The sequence below is a fragment of the Neolamprologus multifasciatus genome, chromosome 2, assembly GCF_963576455.1.
Source record: "Neolamprologus multifasciatus chromosome 2, fNeoMul1.2, whole genome shotgun sequence".
NCBI classification, from domain to species: Eukaryota; Metazoa; Chordata; class Actinopteri; order Cichliformes; family Cichlidae; genus Neolamprologus; species Neolamprologus multifasciatus.
In genome coordinates, this window is record NC_140440.1 from 34,757,061 (window position 1) to 34,775,115 (window position 18,055).

At 39.1% G+C, this 18,055-nt stretch overlaps 1 protein-coding gene across 9 annotated transcripts in view; it reads right to left on the minus strand.

The window, feature by feature from the left end:
- The window catches only part of diaph2 (diaphanous-related formin 2), a 421,028-nt gene that overhangs the window by 150,711 nt on the left and 252,262 nt on the right, over window positions 1-18,055 (minus strand). For all 9 annotated transcript variants that reach the window (XR_014868698.1, XM_085130728.1, XM_085130725.1 and 6 more), the window contains 3 exons: window positions 15,627-15,728; window positions 12,000-12,239; window positions 3-132 (listed from right to left, as the gene is read on the minus strand). Coding sequence is in view for 8 of the 9 variants with exons in the window: in XM_085130728.1 (XP_084986854.1) it covers window positions 3-132; window positions 12,000-12,239; window positions 15,627-15,728 (472 nt within the window). In the remaining variant the exon portion in view is untranslated. The remainder of the gene's footprint in view (window positions 1-2; window positions 133-11,999; window positions 12,240-15,626; window positions 15,729-18,055) is intronic.

Sequence of the window (18,055 nt, forward strand, 5' to 3'; positions counted from 1 at the left end):
ACCTTTGCTAGCGTTTTCCACATGCTCCAGTTCGTCTGGAAACCTCAAAATTTCAGAGTAGCTCTCTTCACACTTCTCAGCCAGGAAATGAAGAAGTGTTGTATTCTGACTGACAGATTTAGTGTCTCGGAGCTGAAAAAGATAGAAAAAAGATTCACAGATGTTTAGAGTCATTTACTTGAGGAAAACAATGTCCCTTCATTTACTCAATGAAGGTACATGTTGTCAAACCAAAGGGTTTTTTTAATCCTCAATACCAGGCGCTCTTTTCACTTAAAATCAGTGACTGTTATACGTTTTTAAGCATGGTCTTTTCCCTCATTCAGGTCTGGAACATCTGCCTGCTTCCTTAAATAATCACGTGAATTTTAATTAAAATTGAGTCGATGTAGCTTTGAAAAGAGGAAAGTGTTTTTCATCACAACATTTTGGCAGAAGACTATGATAGGAATGGCCCTTTTACTTAAAAGCAGTTTTTATGTGTTCCTGTTAATATACACAAAGCATTGGCTGTCATGGTAATAATAATGCAACTAGTAAGATGTGCTCTAGAGAAAGAGAGTGGAAGTGTGGCTAAATTAGATATAATATTATTTGCTAAAACAATAGATTTCGTGGGATCAACGTATTGTATCTCTACATTATATTTTATTGTCCACACTGACAATGTTAAACATAATTGTTTACTCAGAAACACAAGAGGGGTTTACAGGGAATGTACAGCTGTTGCTGTACATTCAACAAAATTAGTTCCTAACAAGCCAAAAGCCCAAATTCTGGAGAACTCCAACTCACACTGATTACAATACATAGTGAGAAGGTAAAATAAATGAGAGCCCCCAAAATGTGCAACCAATTACTGAAGACTAAACCGAAACAGATAATAATACACATATGCGTGTAGAGTATATACACAAATAATAACCCCACTCCCCTGAGAATAAACGGAGCAGGAAAGTTTGAACAAAAGTAATGTACTGTATTTGCCAAGTGTGTGTGAGTCTGTTCATAAGCGGAAGCTCGGATTCTTCACATCAGTGCATAGACAACTTGTTCCATATTCATTGCCCACTGTGATTGCTATGCTGTTTGAATGGCATGCTGGGAAAGCTAATTAGCACAGCCCACCTCAGTGTACTCATACTGATAATATGCATCCTGTAAACAGCCTGCAGCTGGACATGCCCACACATGTACGCGTGGAAACACGTGTGCTAATGCGCACACATTTAGAGAAAGGAACAGGCAAAGAGACGCTGTCACACATCAGCTCAAAAACACACACGCTGTTGTCATTAGAAGAGGATCAATCATCGTTTCGCTAATCACAACTGAATTTCATGGCATTTTAATTGGTTTATTGTCATATTGCCAAACTGTTATTACTGCGCAGAGAAGAGAAACTTCTAAGATTAGTAATATGTAATATGAGACATTTAAAATATAATAATAATAATAATAATGGATTGCATTTATATAGCGCTTTTCGGGACCCCTCAAAGCGCTTTACAATTCCACTATTCATTCACTCTCACATTCACACACTTGTGGAGGCAGCTACAATGTAGCTACATTGTAGCTACATTGTAGCTGCCTCCTGTCAGGCTGCCCTGGGACAGACTGACAGAAGCGAGGCTGCCATATCGCGCCATCGGCCCCTCTGACCACCACCATAGGCGGCAGGTGAAGTGTCTTGCCCAAGGACACAACGACCGAGACTGTCCGAGCCGGGGCTCGAACCGGCAACCTTCCGATTACAAGACGAACTCCCAACTCTTGAGCCACGATCGTCCCAATAATAATAATAATAGTAATAACAAAAAATGATCCTTATCTGGGGAAATCACAGACCTATAAAATTGCATTGTATTGTTTTTCTTTATTGTATCAGTTTCAACAAGACTGAGGGACACATTTTGTTTATTCTATTTCAGATATCAGACATTATCATCACTAAAAAGTAAGATGATCTGGTGAACGCTGACTGTAGCTGGTAATAGATGTCATTTCTAAACATAATAATAATAATTTAGAAGAAGTTTTCATTGGGACTTTGGTCAAACGCAGCCAGGAGGTGAACCATGCTGAAATGTGAATGTGCGCCTCACTGTTTATATTTGTGATTATAACACGTCTCTAACACAATGATAACATGAAAATCCCTTCTGGTGGTAACACTTGTGACTCTGTAACATTACAACTGGTGAATACATAAATGTCTCTCAGCCTTCTGCGTCTGTGAATTCGACTTTTTGTTCATTCGATGTAACAGAGTCAGTAATGGGAACAAAGAGTACATCTTCAGTTATTCTTTATTATTCTGTTTATTCAATTATCCACCCACACGCATCTAGATCAAAAATATGTGACTCAATAAAACAGCAGTCTACGTTTAGATTTTTGACGGCAAATTATATATGAGTCACAAATCACCGCCTCAATATCTCTGCAACAGGTTTTTCTGACATTCAATTATCAATCTAAAGTATTTGAACACTTTAACTGTTTTATCACATCTCCGTGTTTTGCTTTTCCCACAGGTTGTCACCGAGACAGGAGACTACCTGTCATCTGAAGACCATGCAAAGCATCTCTCATTACCCGCCACTTTATATTCATGACTTCATATTTATTATACACAAATAACACTCATATGCATCTTTTCAAAATAAGAGTATTGAGTGTTTTACTGAGCCCATAATTTTCTAGCAGTAGTAAACGTGTAGAGGATATAAATGTTGTCTTTAAAAATATTTTAGGGTTTAAATTATTTAACAGAAGACAAACAGCGTGCAGATCATTTTAATTTTTCTCAAATGGGTTTGTTCTTTCTTGTCTGGCATCTAAATATTTCTTCCTGTGCACACAGTTGCTTTTGTTGCAGCACTGCTACAGACTTGTGTGGTATCAGTTTTGTTTCTGTGTTTTTACTGCCATTAACTGGCATGTTTGGTTTTGGCCATGGCCTTCATCTTTCTCTTTTACTTATATCTGACCCTCTCGTATGTTAAGCACTTTGGTGTACCGCTGGTTTTTAAATGTGCTCTATAAATAAAGTTTGTTGTGGTTGTCTGTAAGGTGTTAAACTGATAGTTCTGTATATTTTTAGATGCAGCTCCTGATGCACTTCAGGAGAAGTAAAAAGAGCAACTATGCCTTGGATTTATGCTTTGACCCACTCAAAGCTCTTTCTACTATAAGTCTCATTCATTCACACACACATATATATTCATGCAACGTTTTATCCATGGCTAAGTACTTCAACATTCACACTATGATAGATGCATGAGTGGCAGCATATCGGTATCTTGCATATGGATACGTTGATGACCAATGTACCAACCCACCAACCTTTTAGCTGTTAGACAACCCTAGTACATATCTAGTACACATTGGGATGATGCGCACATGTGTTATTAAGAATAAGGGGATTATAAGGAAAGAGAGATCTCCATATTACACATACAGGAGCTGCTTAGCCTTGGAAACCCATGGCACGAGTCTCCTGGTGCACAGTTTTCATGCTGATGTTAATGCCAGAGGACGTTTGAACTGCAGTGCGCTGACTACTTTAACGCACGATGCGCCTCAGCCCTCTTGTGCACTTCACGGCTGAGTGCTTGTGGTCCCTAAATGCTTCCACTTTGCAATAACACCACTCACACGTCATTATGGAATGATAGGAGGGAAGAAATTTGATAAATGCTCATGCTATTACAGTGAACCTTTCAGAAGGACCCCTTTCTTCACAAACATTTATAAAGGCAGAGCACGGCTTTGTGCTCGAGTTCACACACCTGTAACAATGGGGCTAATGAATCTGGAAGCGTGATTAGCATTGTAAGGTGAATTTTCTCTGACATAATAAGACTGAATCCCTAGAACAAGCAAAATCCTAGATAGCCTACTGTAGCTGCTTTACTGAAATGAAAAAGAAATTGGACTACTTCAATGATAATTGTAGAGTTAAAGGAAAAGAACAAAAACAGAAAAACAAAACAAAGCACTACAGTGCCATGTTAAGTACTTAGTAATGGTTTACTATTAAAAAACAAACAAAGAAAACCAAGATGAGTCATGTATGGTTGCAAGTATACTGTATTTTAAAGAGAGAACGCTACAATACAGAAGCAGTCGTTGGTAGTAGCAACACATCCGGCTGAGGGCCTCTATAAGGGCAGAAGGACTTTGTATAAAGCCCAAGGTGCTGATGTTACTTTCACATTATTTTACATCAGGATTTTTAGTCAATGCACCTTTGAGGTATCGTGAGAACTGTGTCAGGGGCTGTGCGGTGCCTGGGCACATGTCAAAGTTCAGAGTCATGTTAATCTCAGTCCATGCCTTGCTCTGGATATTTGAAAGTCAGTACTAAAAGTGACTTTTACTGTCAGAGCTCCAATGAGGAGTGTTTCCTAGGATATCTTACCTGTTATCTTAGATGCGTTTTTTTTAAACTACCCAAATAAAATATTTCGTACAATACAGTAACTACTCAGAACTGAATGGAGTGTAAATACATGTCACTACTTTAGACAAATCTTTTCATTTGAAACAGATTGAAAAAAGCTTCATTACTGTGTTGTTGAAAGCAAATTCTGAACAGTTGTATCGTTCAGTCTTTCATAACAAAACCTGATTTGAGGAAACACCATTTGAAATCCTTCAGAAGTGCATATACATGAGAACGAAGAGTAGCAGGACATCCAATCCAATTTTATTTATAAAGCACTTTAAAATACCCAGCACAGGAACAAAGTGCTGTACAGAAAATAAGTTAAAGCAATAGAATAACAGAAAACAGCAAAATAAATAAATAAAACACATAAAAAAAATTAAAACAGCCCTATATTAAAACAAAAACAAGATAAAACAGCATCGAATCACCTAAAAATAAAAAACCAACATCTCACGTGGTGTCAAAGGTCAGGGTAAAGAGGTGGGTTTTCAAGAGTGACTTAAAAACAGATAAAGAAGTGGCCTGTCTAATCTCTAAAGGAAGCTCGTTCCACAGTTTTGGAGCTGCTACAGGAGCAGCTGATCAGCTGACCTGAGAGAGCGGGTGGGTGTATGAGGCTGTAGCAGCTCAGAGAGATAAGATGGGGCGAGGCCACGGAGAGCTTTAAAAGTAAATAAAAGAATTTTAAAATGAATCCTAAAAGAAACGGGCAGCCAGTGAAGTGAAGCTAAAACAGGGAAAATGTGCTCAAACTTTCGAGTGCCAGTTAAAAGACGAGCTGCGGCATTTTGCCTCCTCTGTAGACGACTAATATATAATGTGCTGACCCCAATATAAAGTGCATTACAATAATCCAGCCGAGCGCTAACAAAGGCGAGGATGACTGTCTCAAAGTGCTGCCGTGAAAGAATTGGCTTTATTCTCGTGCAAACAAGTTCCCACTTAAATATGTAGATCGGAAATAAATAAATGAAAACAACAGAAAAACTGATAAGAGAAAAAGTGGCAGTGAGAATATAGAACGCTCACATTAACAGAGGACTGTCGGCCCTTGATTGCTCAATTTAACTCCTGCAGATGGAGCAGCTCAAAAGACAAATATATTGCATGATTACTCATACAACTAAATATCACACTGGATCATAAGAAACAGAGGAAAAAAGCAAAAGCGGCATTTGAACATAAAAGTACACGAGAAAAAAAAAGCTCTGCAAATGCACACTACACTAAAATGTAAGGCTTGTGCTTTGGTGTTTAAAGACACTAGTAATTCTATAAAAAACAGTAATTCCTGTAGAAATACTGTATTTTTGTACAAGGTCAGAACTGTCGGGTAGATGACTCCATTCTAACAAGTCAAGCGCCTGCTACACATCCTGTTACGTCTAGCTTAAGTCAAACATGATCATTACCAGGTGTTCTTTATTTGAAAGAACAAATATTCTTTGACTCATGCAGTATTTATACACGTATGACATACATTTGATGTCATGGTCCTGGGTCATGTTGGCCCAGTGTTCTTAGTTTTTGTGTGTTTTGTATTTTGTTCTTTATTTATGCCTTGGTTGTTTAGTTAAGATGTTCCTTATTTGGTTACCCCCTGTGTGCCCCTCTGTGTATCTGTGAACCCTCGTTTCCCCTCCTTGTGTTTTATTCCATGTTTTCCCCAGCCCGTTATGTCCGTGCTCTCTCTCCTCCTGTCTGAACCTCTGTGTACTTCCTGTTTTACTTTGACAGTCTCCCATCAGTGTTGCATTTCCTCCTGCCGTGTCTTGTTATGATTATCAGTGTCACCTGTGTTCCCCGTGTGCTCCCACTCCCCTCGTTAACCCTCTGTGTATTTATGTCTGCGTCTCCCTCAGTTCTGTGTGCCCCTCCGTGTGTTTCCTCGTGAGTCACTTCCTTAGTACTTCCCAGTTTAGTTTCATATTATTTTGTATCGCCTTTATCCTCTGTCAGCAATAATCTGTATTTTGAGTTCAGTCCTGTTTTCCCGTGAGTTTGCGTTTGGGTCCTCTCCTGCCTGCACACAGCCTGATCATGACATTTAAAGATGCAAACATTCTCTTTCTATAGTCTGAATGACCATGCTTTGTCGACTTTTGCTTTTAAAGTATTCACTGTAATACAGGTATTCTTTGAGCAATATAGTTACTAAACTTCTTGCAACCCTTTAGCAGAATTTCAGCTTGTTTAATATATGTGAGCTGGATGTCAGTGAGTACTCCACAGGATCGGAGACCGAACCAGGGGAGTCAAGAGGTGGAAGGTGAAGGTGGGTCAGCCTGTGCCTTTGCTCTTGCTGCTTATTCCCATCATCAACCTCCTCCATGATGAGCCCATTAGGTACCCTGGACCTGCCACCTAGGAGGCCATTTACTTGATTGACTAAAGTGAGAAAGCAGACTTTTTTCCTTGTCCATCAATAATGGCCAATCAGCCCCCTGAGGCGTTACCAGGCTCTACACTGATATTCCTCGCTGATTTAGTCAGCTTGCAGGAATACCAAAAGTACAGTACACTACATCCACCATAGAAAAGCTCTCGCTGTACAAGAAATGTGGAGGATTGCTAACTTCAGATACATGCAGAATGGAGTGGCTTTATAACTCATGCATAGTTGTCTAATATTAAAAAAATCATATGAAGTGAGAGATCATCAGAATACATCAGCTCTATTTTTTTAATTTTTCTATTTTTTTTAACCTCCTAAGACCTGAACTCTTCCACGACATGCATTTTTAATTTCTCTTTGATATTTGGTCATATTGGAGCCCGATGAATGTAAAAACAAAGAATGACCAGATTTTTTTTTAACCTTTTTTTGGGTTTTTAAGAAAAATAAGAGCCAAATATGAGGATATTCGTTTAAAATTTTGATAGAACAGTAGCAGTATAATGTCCTCGTAAGTACATATCAGGCCCTTGTAGAGCAAAATTCAGTATTTTGGTCTAAATAACCCAAAATGTGATGTCCACATATGTGGACGCAGGACCTAGGAGGTTAAAACAAACAAGAACAAAATGCCCAAAACATATATTTGAAATATTATTTGATTGTTTTTCGCCAGTGCAAGATTGCTAACCACAGGCGGTATTAAGGGGAGGTTTGTCCATTCTTTACTGACCCCACAAGGTCTCAAAACATCCCCCAGTAACTAAGGAGCTTGCAAAGAAAAGCGTCTGGACTTCTTTAAGTTACTTGAAGACGTTTCACCTTCATCCGAGAAGCTTCTTCAGTTCTAATGTCAACTGGTGGAGAGTCCCAGATATAAACCTAGTGGGAGTTTCCCCCCACAGAGGGACAAAAGGACCCCCTGATGATCCTCTAATCGCCTGAGCCAAGGTGTGAAACTGGGTGTGGGTCCCAATCAGCCAGAGTTTCGGGTGAGTTCATAGTGAAACCTGGCCCCACCTTATCATGCGAATTCCTGAGGTCAGATGGCCCAGGATGTGAGTGGGCGTTAAGGCGTCTGGGGAGGGATCTCAAAACTGGATTATAGATGGCAGAGAGTTGGTGTCGTAAACCACCGCCTCTGTTCAAAGATGGTCGCTCACAGTGGACATAGATGCTTCTTTCACTCCTCTTTCAAACCATCTGTCCTCTCTGTCCAAAATGTGAACATTGGCATCCTCGAAAGAGTGACCTTTGACCTTTAGATGCAGATGGACAGCTGAATCTTGTCCTGTGGAGGTGGCTCTTCTGTGTTGTGCCATGCGCTTGTGAAGTGGCTGTTTGGTCTCTCCAATGTAGAGGTCTGGGCATTCCTCGCTGCTGTACAGCAAACACCACATTGTTAAGTCTGTGTTTTGGCGTTTTGTCTTTCGGGTGAACCAGTTTTTGTCTGAGTGTGTTGCTGGGTCTGAAGTACACCGGGATGTCATGCTTGGAGAAAACCCTCCTGAGTTTCTCTGATACACCGGCTACATAGGGGATGACAATGTTGTTGCGTCTGTCCTTCTTATCCTCCCTCGCTGGTATCTGATCTTATTTTCTGGGCCTCTTTGCTGACTTTTTAAACGCCCATTTAGGATAGCCGCACGTTTTGAGTGCTTCCTTTACATGTGTGTGTTCCTTCTTTTTCCCTTCAGGCTTAGAGGGAACATGTTCTGCCCGGTGGTGTAGGGTCCTAATTACTCCAAGTTTGTGTTCCAGAGGGTGATGGGAGTCAAACAGGAGGTACTGGTCCGTGTGTGGGGACCAGTACCAGAAGGAGGATAAGAAGGACAGACGCAACAACATTGTCATCCCCTATGTAGCCGGTGTATCAGAGAAACTCAGGAGGGTTTTCTCTAAGCATGACATCCCGGTGTACTTCAGACCCAGCAACACACTCAGACACAAACTGGTTCACCTGAAAGACAAAACGCCAAAACACAGACTTAACAATGTGGTGTTTGCCGTACAGTGCAGCGAGGAATGCCCAGACCTCTACATCGAGAGACCAAACAGCCACTTCACAAGCGCATGGCACAACACAGAAGAGCCACCTCCACAGGACAAGACTCAGCAGTCCATCTGCATCTAAAGGTCAAAGGTCACTCTTTCGAGGATGCCAATGTTCACATTTTGGACAGAGAGGACAGATGGTTTGAAAGAGGAGTGAAAGAAGCATCTATGTCCACTGTGAGCGACCATCTTTGAACAGAGGCGGTGGTTTACGACACCAACTCTCTGCCATCTATAATCCAGTTTTGAGATCCCTTCCCAGACGCCTTAACGCCCACTCACATCCTGGGCCATCTGACATCGCATGATAGGGTGGGACCAGGTTTCACAATGAACTCACCTGAAACTCTGGCTGATTGGGACCCACACCCAGTTTCACACCTTGGCTCAGGCGATTAGAGGATCATCAGGGGGTCCTTTTGTCCCTCTGTGGGGGGAAACTCCCACTAGGTTTATATCTGGGACTCTCCACCATTTGACCTTAGAACTGAAGAAGCTTCTCGGATGAAGGTGAAACGTCTTCAAGTAACTTAAAGAAGTCCAGACGCTTTTCTTTGCAAGCTCCTTTGACTACAATGACCTGGATGACTGAGAACCTTCACAGACTTCCCCCAGTAACTATTTTATTAGTTTTATTATCATATAAACCTACATTAAAGCAAGAAAAACAAAGAGGATGTTTGGTTGGAGTCTTTGTTCCTTCTTTTATGCATTTATGTGTGTAATATATGTCAGCGTGTTTCTTTTGTTCCGGACTTTTGGTTTTTGCGTAAGTATAGAATCATTAGTGGTTCGATGTTTTAGTAGATTACCAATTTTTTTGTTAAACAAAAGGTTGCTGATTCACTTCTAGCCAGAGAGACAAATCCCCTTTGCGGCCGTGTCAGGAAGGGCATCCGGCAAAAAAATCTGTCAAATCAAACGCACAGAACTACCCGCTGTGACCCATTGTGACAAGGGAGCTGAAAAGAGTTTCCGCTACTTCTACTATGTAAGAGTTTGAGTTGGGAATATGAAAACTCTTTAAAAAGGTGACTTTAGTTGCATAACAAACAAAAACAGATCATGACATTTTAGAAATGACAAAGAAAAGCAAATTAGAAGCTATTAGAGTGTATTCACAGATTTGCAGAAAGTCTGTGTATATGTGTAAATTTATATATTATTATCCATCCATCCATCCATTCGCTCCCGCTTATCCTTTTCAGGGTCGCGGTTTATATATTATTATAAATATTGCAATTAGGGCTGGGTATCGTCACTGATTTCTAGAATCGATTCAATTCCGATTCCCAAGGTCCTGAATCGATTCGATCCACGATTCGATTTAATTCGATTCGATTCACTTCGATTTGAATCTGGGAAATTTTGACAGTCAGAAATATTATAATTCAGATCAGTACATTTGCATATTTTTGTATCTATAAAAAGGAAGCTGACACACGCAAGACTTTATCAAAGCTGTGAGCGTCACAGCAGAGGCCTTTGTGTCAAAGTAGCTGAGGATAAAACACAGAAAAACATGAAGGTGATTTTTCTGGGATTTTATAAAAATATTCTGCAGTAGATCAAAAACGAAAGAAAACCATTAATCAACACATGAACATTACCTCTGAAGTTACAGCGGTTTTATTAGAGACAAGGCTAAACGTTTTGCATTTTGCATAATTTTAAAAAGTTTCAATTTGTTCAGTATTGAACGACAGAAATTAGGTTTTATTTTCGGAAGTACATAAAACGAAAAAAAAAACGTCGGCTGACAGCGCTGTAAACAACGGTAGACTTGTGCGTAACAAGCAAGCGAATAATGCAGAAAACCGTACAGAGAGAGAGAGGGAGAGCGAGCGAGCGCGAGAGAGAGAGCTGTGCATCGTGGTCGAAGCAAAACAGTAAAAGTCAGAGTGAATCCATGACAATGTTTATGTGAAGCGTAGTTTGGATCTTCTTTTTCTGCTGGTTCGGTCAATATTGTTTGGAGAGACATCAAACTAACAGCTTTAGAATCAGCTCATAAAGGGCGTGAACACAAAGCTCGACCCGCCGACAGATCAGAATCAGCGCGCTGTCGGCTTTCAGCCCCGACTGTGAGAAAGGCGACATCGAACTGATTCTGATCTGCGGGCTGCGCTGTGTGTTTAAGTCTTTGTGCAGAAGCCGTGTTCCTGCTCTCATTTACTGTCTTAGCTGTTTGGTGGTTGTTGAAATTTTGTGAGATTTCACCAGAGATTCTGGCATTTCGGGCAAAATAAATTTATATTAAAAAATCGATTCAGGATTTTAATGAATCGATTTTACGTTATCCAAGCCAGAATCGATTTTAATTGATAAATCGATTATAAAAACCCACCCCTAATTGCAATATTGTTGCATTTTAGCCTAAAATATTGGGTGATTACTTATGTCAATCAATCATGTACAATAACAAATGTACTTCAACTTGCTACTTTAAGAGTAACTTTCCTCTTGTGGTATTATTTTTTAATCAAAAGATGAAATCCCACATTCATGGTATCATGAGTAACCCTCGCTGTTTCGGCTGTGGGGCTGATGGCTTTGTTGTGCTTTTGTAAGTGTGTGTGCATGGCTGCCAGTCTTCTCTTTCACACCTTTGGATGCTGTGATTTTACCTGGCAGTGAACACAGATGTAGCCTTTGCTGGCAGCTTCATACCTCCCAGTGTTTGTGTTATTTTGTCTATTGAAACATTTTTCCTCCTCCAAGGTGAAAGCTGAGGTGGAGGGAAAATGTTGCTGTTTGTTTGTCTGTCAGCAAGTATGCAAAAAACTACCTGGCCGCTACTAACTTGGAGAAGTGCAGCATAAACATGGGGGGTACTGAATTTTTGTACAAATTGGGACCACTTAAAACGTAAAATCAGATCAATGCATTTTGAATCATCTTTAATGTTAAAATATGACGAAACGATTCTGAATTAATTAGTTAACTCCCTTATGTTCTTATAAATCTGCCATCCTTTAGCTGAAAATCAGTTACAGTTATTAAATTTCACCTTTCATTTTCATTTCTGTTCTCATTTTAGACGTTTAACCAACATGTTTTGTTTTTTTAAATGCGTGCTGTTTACGTTACCTTGCAAAGGAAGCTGACGTTGAAACCGAAGGTTTGGGCGTTTCTTGAGCCGGCATTCATGTAATTGCCAACCAGCAAAACCAACTCCAGCAGTTTGCTCAAACCTTCACTCTTCTTCACCTCCTCACAAGCAAATGTCACATTCATGATGTCGGGCCGGATGTTATTCACCTGCTCCTCAAACGTCAGCTTGAACAGAATGCCGTTGAGACGTGGCCGTAGGAGTTTTACTGAACTCATCTGAGGTGACAACATAAAGAAAGAATGTAAGTGGCATTTAAAAAATCAAACAAGCACTTTCTTTGTACACCTACTTTTGTGAAATCATCCTGGTTTTGTCATAGTGGAAGCAAATAAATACTCATTGCCACAGATCTTCAAATATAAATATCCATATTGTGTGCTAGCAAAATATTCTTAATTCCAGTATTATGCAATAATGAAATTTTTTTGTTTTCATTTCAGCTAATTAACAAATGAGTAGATTTTTGACAGGCACACAATTTTCATGGGAAAATCTCACATAGAATAATGCGTCACGACACACAACCCAATGAAGCGCCTTGAGGCGACATTTGTTGTGATTTGGCGCTATATAAATAAAATTGAATTGAATTGAATTGAATTGAATGAGCTCATTATCTGGGTGAGTTACCCTGAATACATGTATATGTATTAAGTAAGTAGCAAAACTTTGCTGATTGGAAGCAATTTGTGGCTTACTTGACAAACAAACTGCACTTGCATGCCAGAGCACTCGTTAGACAAATAACCAACAACTATATATATATATATATATATATATATATATATATATATATATATATATATATATATATATATATATATGGGGTGCAACAATACTCGTATCGATATTGAACCGTTCGATACAGTGCTTTCGGTTCGGTACGCATATGTATGAACAATACAACATTTTTAATTTATTTTATCAACTTTTCTTCTGACGATGCTGTCTGTGTTGAGCGCTCAGTGGATCTGCGCTCGACAGTGCAGCCTAGACGGAGTAGTCGAACACAGATTCACTGAGCGCAGCTCAAGCTAGCAAGACAGAAGCTAAGCTCTCCTTGCAACATGGCAAATTGAACCTCCGCCACCCTCATTCAGATCTGGCGTTTGGAACTATTTTGGTTTTCATGTGACGTATGACCCTGAAGGTAAGCGCGTCATGGACAAAAGTAAAACAGTATGTTGGATGTGCCACGCAATGCTCAATTACATTGGTGCGAACTAGCGCGTTAGCACAGTTTGCTCGTTAACGTGTTGGCCGTCCAGCCCCACGCACGGGCGATCCGCGGTAGCTCGTTAACGGAGATTTGTCGTATTGTGGCGTTAATGTCATTTCAGATTAACGCTGACAGCACTAGAGGGAACACAACTTTTACTCGAGTCATTTAGACAGCCGTTAGCACATGATTCTCCTTATGGGGACCTGATATGTTTAATATGCTGCTGAGAATATAGCCCAGAAGAAGCGTATAGTATAGCTTTTATTTTGAAAGAGCCATTTCTCTGTAATAAACTCTCTTTTCCAAAGATGAGTGATTTCTCCATCAGATAGATTTATTATTTTTATTACTTTGTTGTTTCAGCAACATTACATTTAAAAACTGTACTTTTGAGTTCAAATACATATTTATAATTTTGATAAATGACAAATTAAAAAGGCATGAACATTTTTTTGTATCGAAAAAATATCGAACCGTGACACCAAAGTATCGAACCGAACCGTGAATTTTGTATATAGTTGCACCCCTAATATATATATATATATATATATATATATATATATATATATATATATATGTGCAGATCATCAGCAGCAAAGCAAAAAGGCTTTCTGAATCTAATCATTACAGATTTCAGTGAAGTAGCACTATCCACAATATAGGAGATATTTCACAAAACATTGTGGGTTCCTACTGTACACTAAATTTTCATAAAATGAACAAGCAAAAAAAAAGAAAGAAAGAAAAGAAGTAGAGAAATCCTATAAAGCTATCCCACCTCGCTATCACCATTGTGTTCAAGCTCAAGTGTAATACTGCTGCAATAAACTGCAAATCTACCATAAACATGTTCTACGTTCACACAGAAATCTATTAAACAGATTTTGTCTTAAATAATATAAAACACAATATGTAGAAATACTAATCGGGTGAAAAACAAACAAGAAACACATACGATATATAGCAACACATACCCATAATCCCCTCTACCTTAATTCTTTGCAGGCACAGCTATACACACTCAGTCACTTACTCTCCATCACAAACACATGCACACACATTCCTTCTCTCTCTCTTACTTGAAATGATTTCTCTACAATAAGTACAAATTACACACTGAAAGCAAGCATATTGGTGACAGCTTTGGTAGAGAAAAGCTTGAACATAGCTTATTTCCCAGGGGAACTAAATATCTCTACAATGAGGCGCTACTTCATCAGTGGGGCAGCGTGCGATCACATTGGTGAGCTCATGAGGGAAACTTGCCACCCTCTGCTTCATTACATCTTCCAAAAGACACAGACAAGTAAAGAGATAAATAGTGTAATGTAACATATAGCTGTGAGCCCGAGGTCTAACATTTAGCTCCAGCATTTCTTTTGTAGACCTGTATAATGTACCTCTGTGTCTTGTTGTAAAGTTACCTTTAAAGAACACTTTCTTTTACAGTTGCCTAAAGTGCTGGGTTTTCACTCGGTAAGTGGATGGCGAGAGCAGTTAATTAAAAAGTAATTATAGCTGTAACTAAGTGGAAAGGTCAGAGTAGCTTGGTGATGTACTTTCCATCTCCTAGAATAGAATTACAGTAAAACAATTTAACCTGACTTTGTCAGTCATCCGCAGTAGTAGCTGTTTCAATTAGAGGACAAGTCCAAAGCTGATTTTGTGTATTTATTTGTTTGTTTATTTCAGTCTGTTCAAAGGTGATTCGTTGTTACAAAAGTCTCTGAAAGGTCTGTGGCAATTTGTGAATTACAAAAAAGAACAATAAAATAGGACAAAGCTCTTCATATGTCTTGCATATATGTGTATGCGTACTCAGATTAAACAATTATAGTTCTTCTGAGTGCTAGACATGAAGATTACTTTGTGAAGTTGTGATACACTATAACTTTATTTATCTCACCACTGCAAAAGACAGAAATTTGGCTGTTCATGGTAAATTGATTAGAGGATTGGGAAACATCACCAAGCCAACTGATGTCAACTGCGTACCTTTCAAAGGACTTTATTACAGACAGCTTTGGTAGCCTCGGGGTGTGATTTTATCATGAGACAACATTGACAGCTGATGTCAAAATATGGCATTCAGTAAGTTCTTGATGCAGAATCCTAATCAAAAATGATTGAACTGTTCTTTGCTCAAGTCAAAAGGACGCTTTCAACTACAGCCTCTGTCATTTGGAAGTTTTGCTTTTTTCTAAAAACCCTTGTCATAAGTTACCAGTGTCCAAACCAAGCAGCTCCCCAAAAAAGTGAGTGTGTAATGAAGTAAAAATTCAATTTTTAAACAGTGTATGCTTGCAAATATTTGACTATAACATACAGGGAATGTGATTGTGCAGACTGGAGGCAGTGGGCACCGGAAAATGATACTCACCACAATGCCAAACTGCTCTGACTCCACAAGCTCCTCATATTCACCCTTTAGTTCTGCAAGCGCATTCAGCTCTTTCTGCTCTGGCAGGTTCTTTATCAGGTTCTAGAAATGGAAGAACACACACACACCACACACACACACACCACAACAACAGAGCCACTGTTAATGCAAATGTAATTTTCACTCCACATCAACATGAAAATCATTGCACAGACACGGAGGACAGTTTAGCTTACACAACAAGATGAGAAAAAAGTCCACAACAGCTCTTTGCTTGGACTCACACTATTGTGTTCCTGTTTAGTTTACTAGGTTAGTAAATAGTAGAGGAGTGAATCACCATACATCCCACGATACGATATTATCACAATACTTAACGCACGATACGATATTATTGCAATTTTTTAAAATATTTTGCGATATTCAGATTCTGTACATAAAGGTAAACTTTATCAATATTCATTTTCTCTAATATCAAAGTCTCACACTCAGTCTTTCTCTCATTTCAGTTTGATTGTTGACAAACTGAACGGTTTGTATTACAGTCTAGTCCAACTTAACTGAATCAACCATCTGGTACAATTATAGCTATTCTGAACTATGCAGTTTATGAAAACTATGCAGCCCCTTCAGCAACTGAAGAATTTGAAAGTAAATGAAAACAAAATATAATTTTACATTAAATAAAAAAGTTTTAAACTTAATTCAAATAAAACATGTCTTAAATTAAAATAAGTAAACTGTCATGTTTATTGCTGCCATAAAAAAGTTAAACACATTTGGACAGTGAAGGAATGTCAGGATTCTTGCTCAGAAAAAGGGTCAAGTTCCATTCCACAAAAACCTTTTTTGTAACAAAATATCAATTTCTGCCGTTTCTGTATCGATACATTATTAGCAAACAAAATATCACCATGCTACACAGTATCCATTTTTTCCCCCACCCCTAGTAAATAGTTTGAAAAACTGCACATGTTGCCTCATGGACACATGCCTTTCCTAACAAGTCAACCTGCAGATGAGATCCAGATCTACGTGACTATACAGTAGGTTAAAATTTAGTAAAATGTATTTCTACTTGATACCACTAGAGTGCTTTGTATTTTCCTCAACACCAACCAACAACCAAAAACACAGTACTATGAATAATCAACATCAATTTGGAAATGCAAGAGAAAAAGAAGTATGAGCATCATAACAATGAAATAGTTTATATGTTGTAATAACTTAAGCAGGATGTTTCTTAATGAAAGCAAGTAACCACAGCAGGGGTTGATAAAGCTGAACTGGTATTAAGAGCAGAAAACAGGGTCTAAAATGTGTTTCTTCATTCAAACTATAATACAAGATTTGGAAAAATCTGAAACACTGATAGAAGAAACTTGATCAATAGAAAGTCCAAACATACAAGTGGCCAGGACTGTGAAAAGGTTTTTGGCTTTTTTCTAATACAGTCATGATTTTATTCTTTGAGATTTGTTTTTTTATTGTTTATTGTTATTTTTTCTTGAATATTACACTACTACCTCATTTTGTCTCGCTACAATGACCCTGATTGCTGTTGTAGCTATCAGCACAAAGACAATACTACGCTTTGTATCAACATTTATTCATATTAAGCAGCATACAAGCCTCAAAGTAACACATGAACTTTGGTTATTTGTCATGGTCCTGGGTCTGTGACCCAGCGTTCTGAGTTAGTGGATTTTCTAGATTTTTTTCTTATGAATTCTACGCTTGGTTAATTTCATTATTGTTTCTTGTAGCCATTCCCTCGGCATATTTAGTCTTCTTCTGTTATACATTGTGTAAGAGCAAGTCCTTCCTTAGTGTTTCCCATCCTCTTGTGTCTAGTTTTCTGTGTTAATTATAAGTGTCTCCCTGTGCAGTTAGTCTTGTCTCCATGTTTATTTGCCTCTGTTACCCCAGTCATGTCCCTGTGTGTCTATCTGGGTCCTCTCACCCTCTGTATGTAGTCAGTCTGTGTGCGTCTCTCGTGCTTCCTGTCTTATTTTGTCAGTCCTTCGTCCTGTGTGCATTATGTTCTGTTCTGCTTCCCGTCTCATCAGTCGGACTATGTTCGGCTGTGTTCCCCAGGTGTTTCCGCTCTGCTCTGTTTCCTCCTTCCTTGTATATATTGTGTCTCCTCATGTCTGTTCCAAGGGAGACGAGCTGAAATGCTCAGCATTTCCACCTCAATGCCGCTGTGTGGCCCGCTGAAGGTTTCGAGTCGGGGGCAGTCGGAGCAAGAAGATACTAGGCTCCCGTGGTCGCTGCTCTTCTTTTGCAGAGCAATTCCCTGTGAGTGAGAAAGACCTTTCCCCTCGTGTTCACGGTAAGTCAAAAACTGTTGTTTGCTATGCAAAGGACCTAATGACTGTTCAGTGTACCACTAGCCCATCAAAATCTAAGACTGTTTCTTTTGCTTC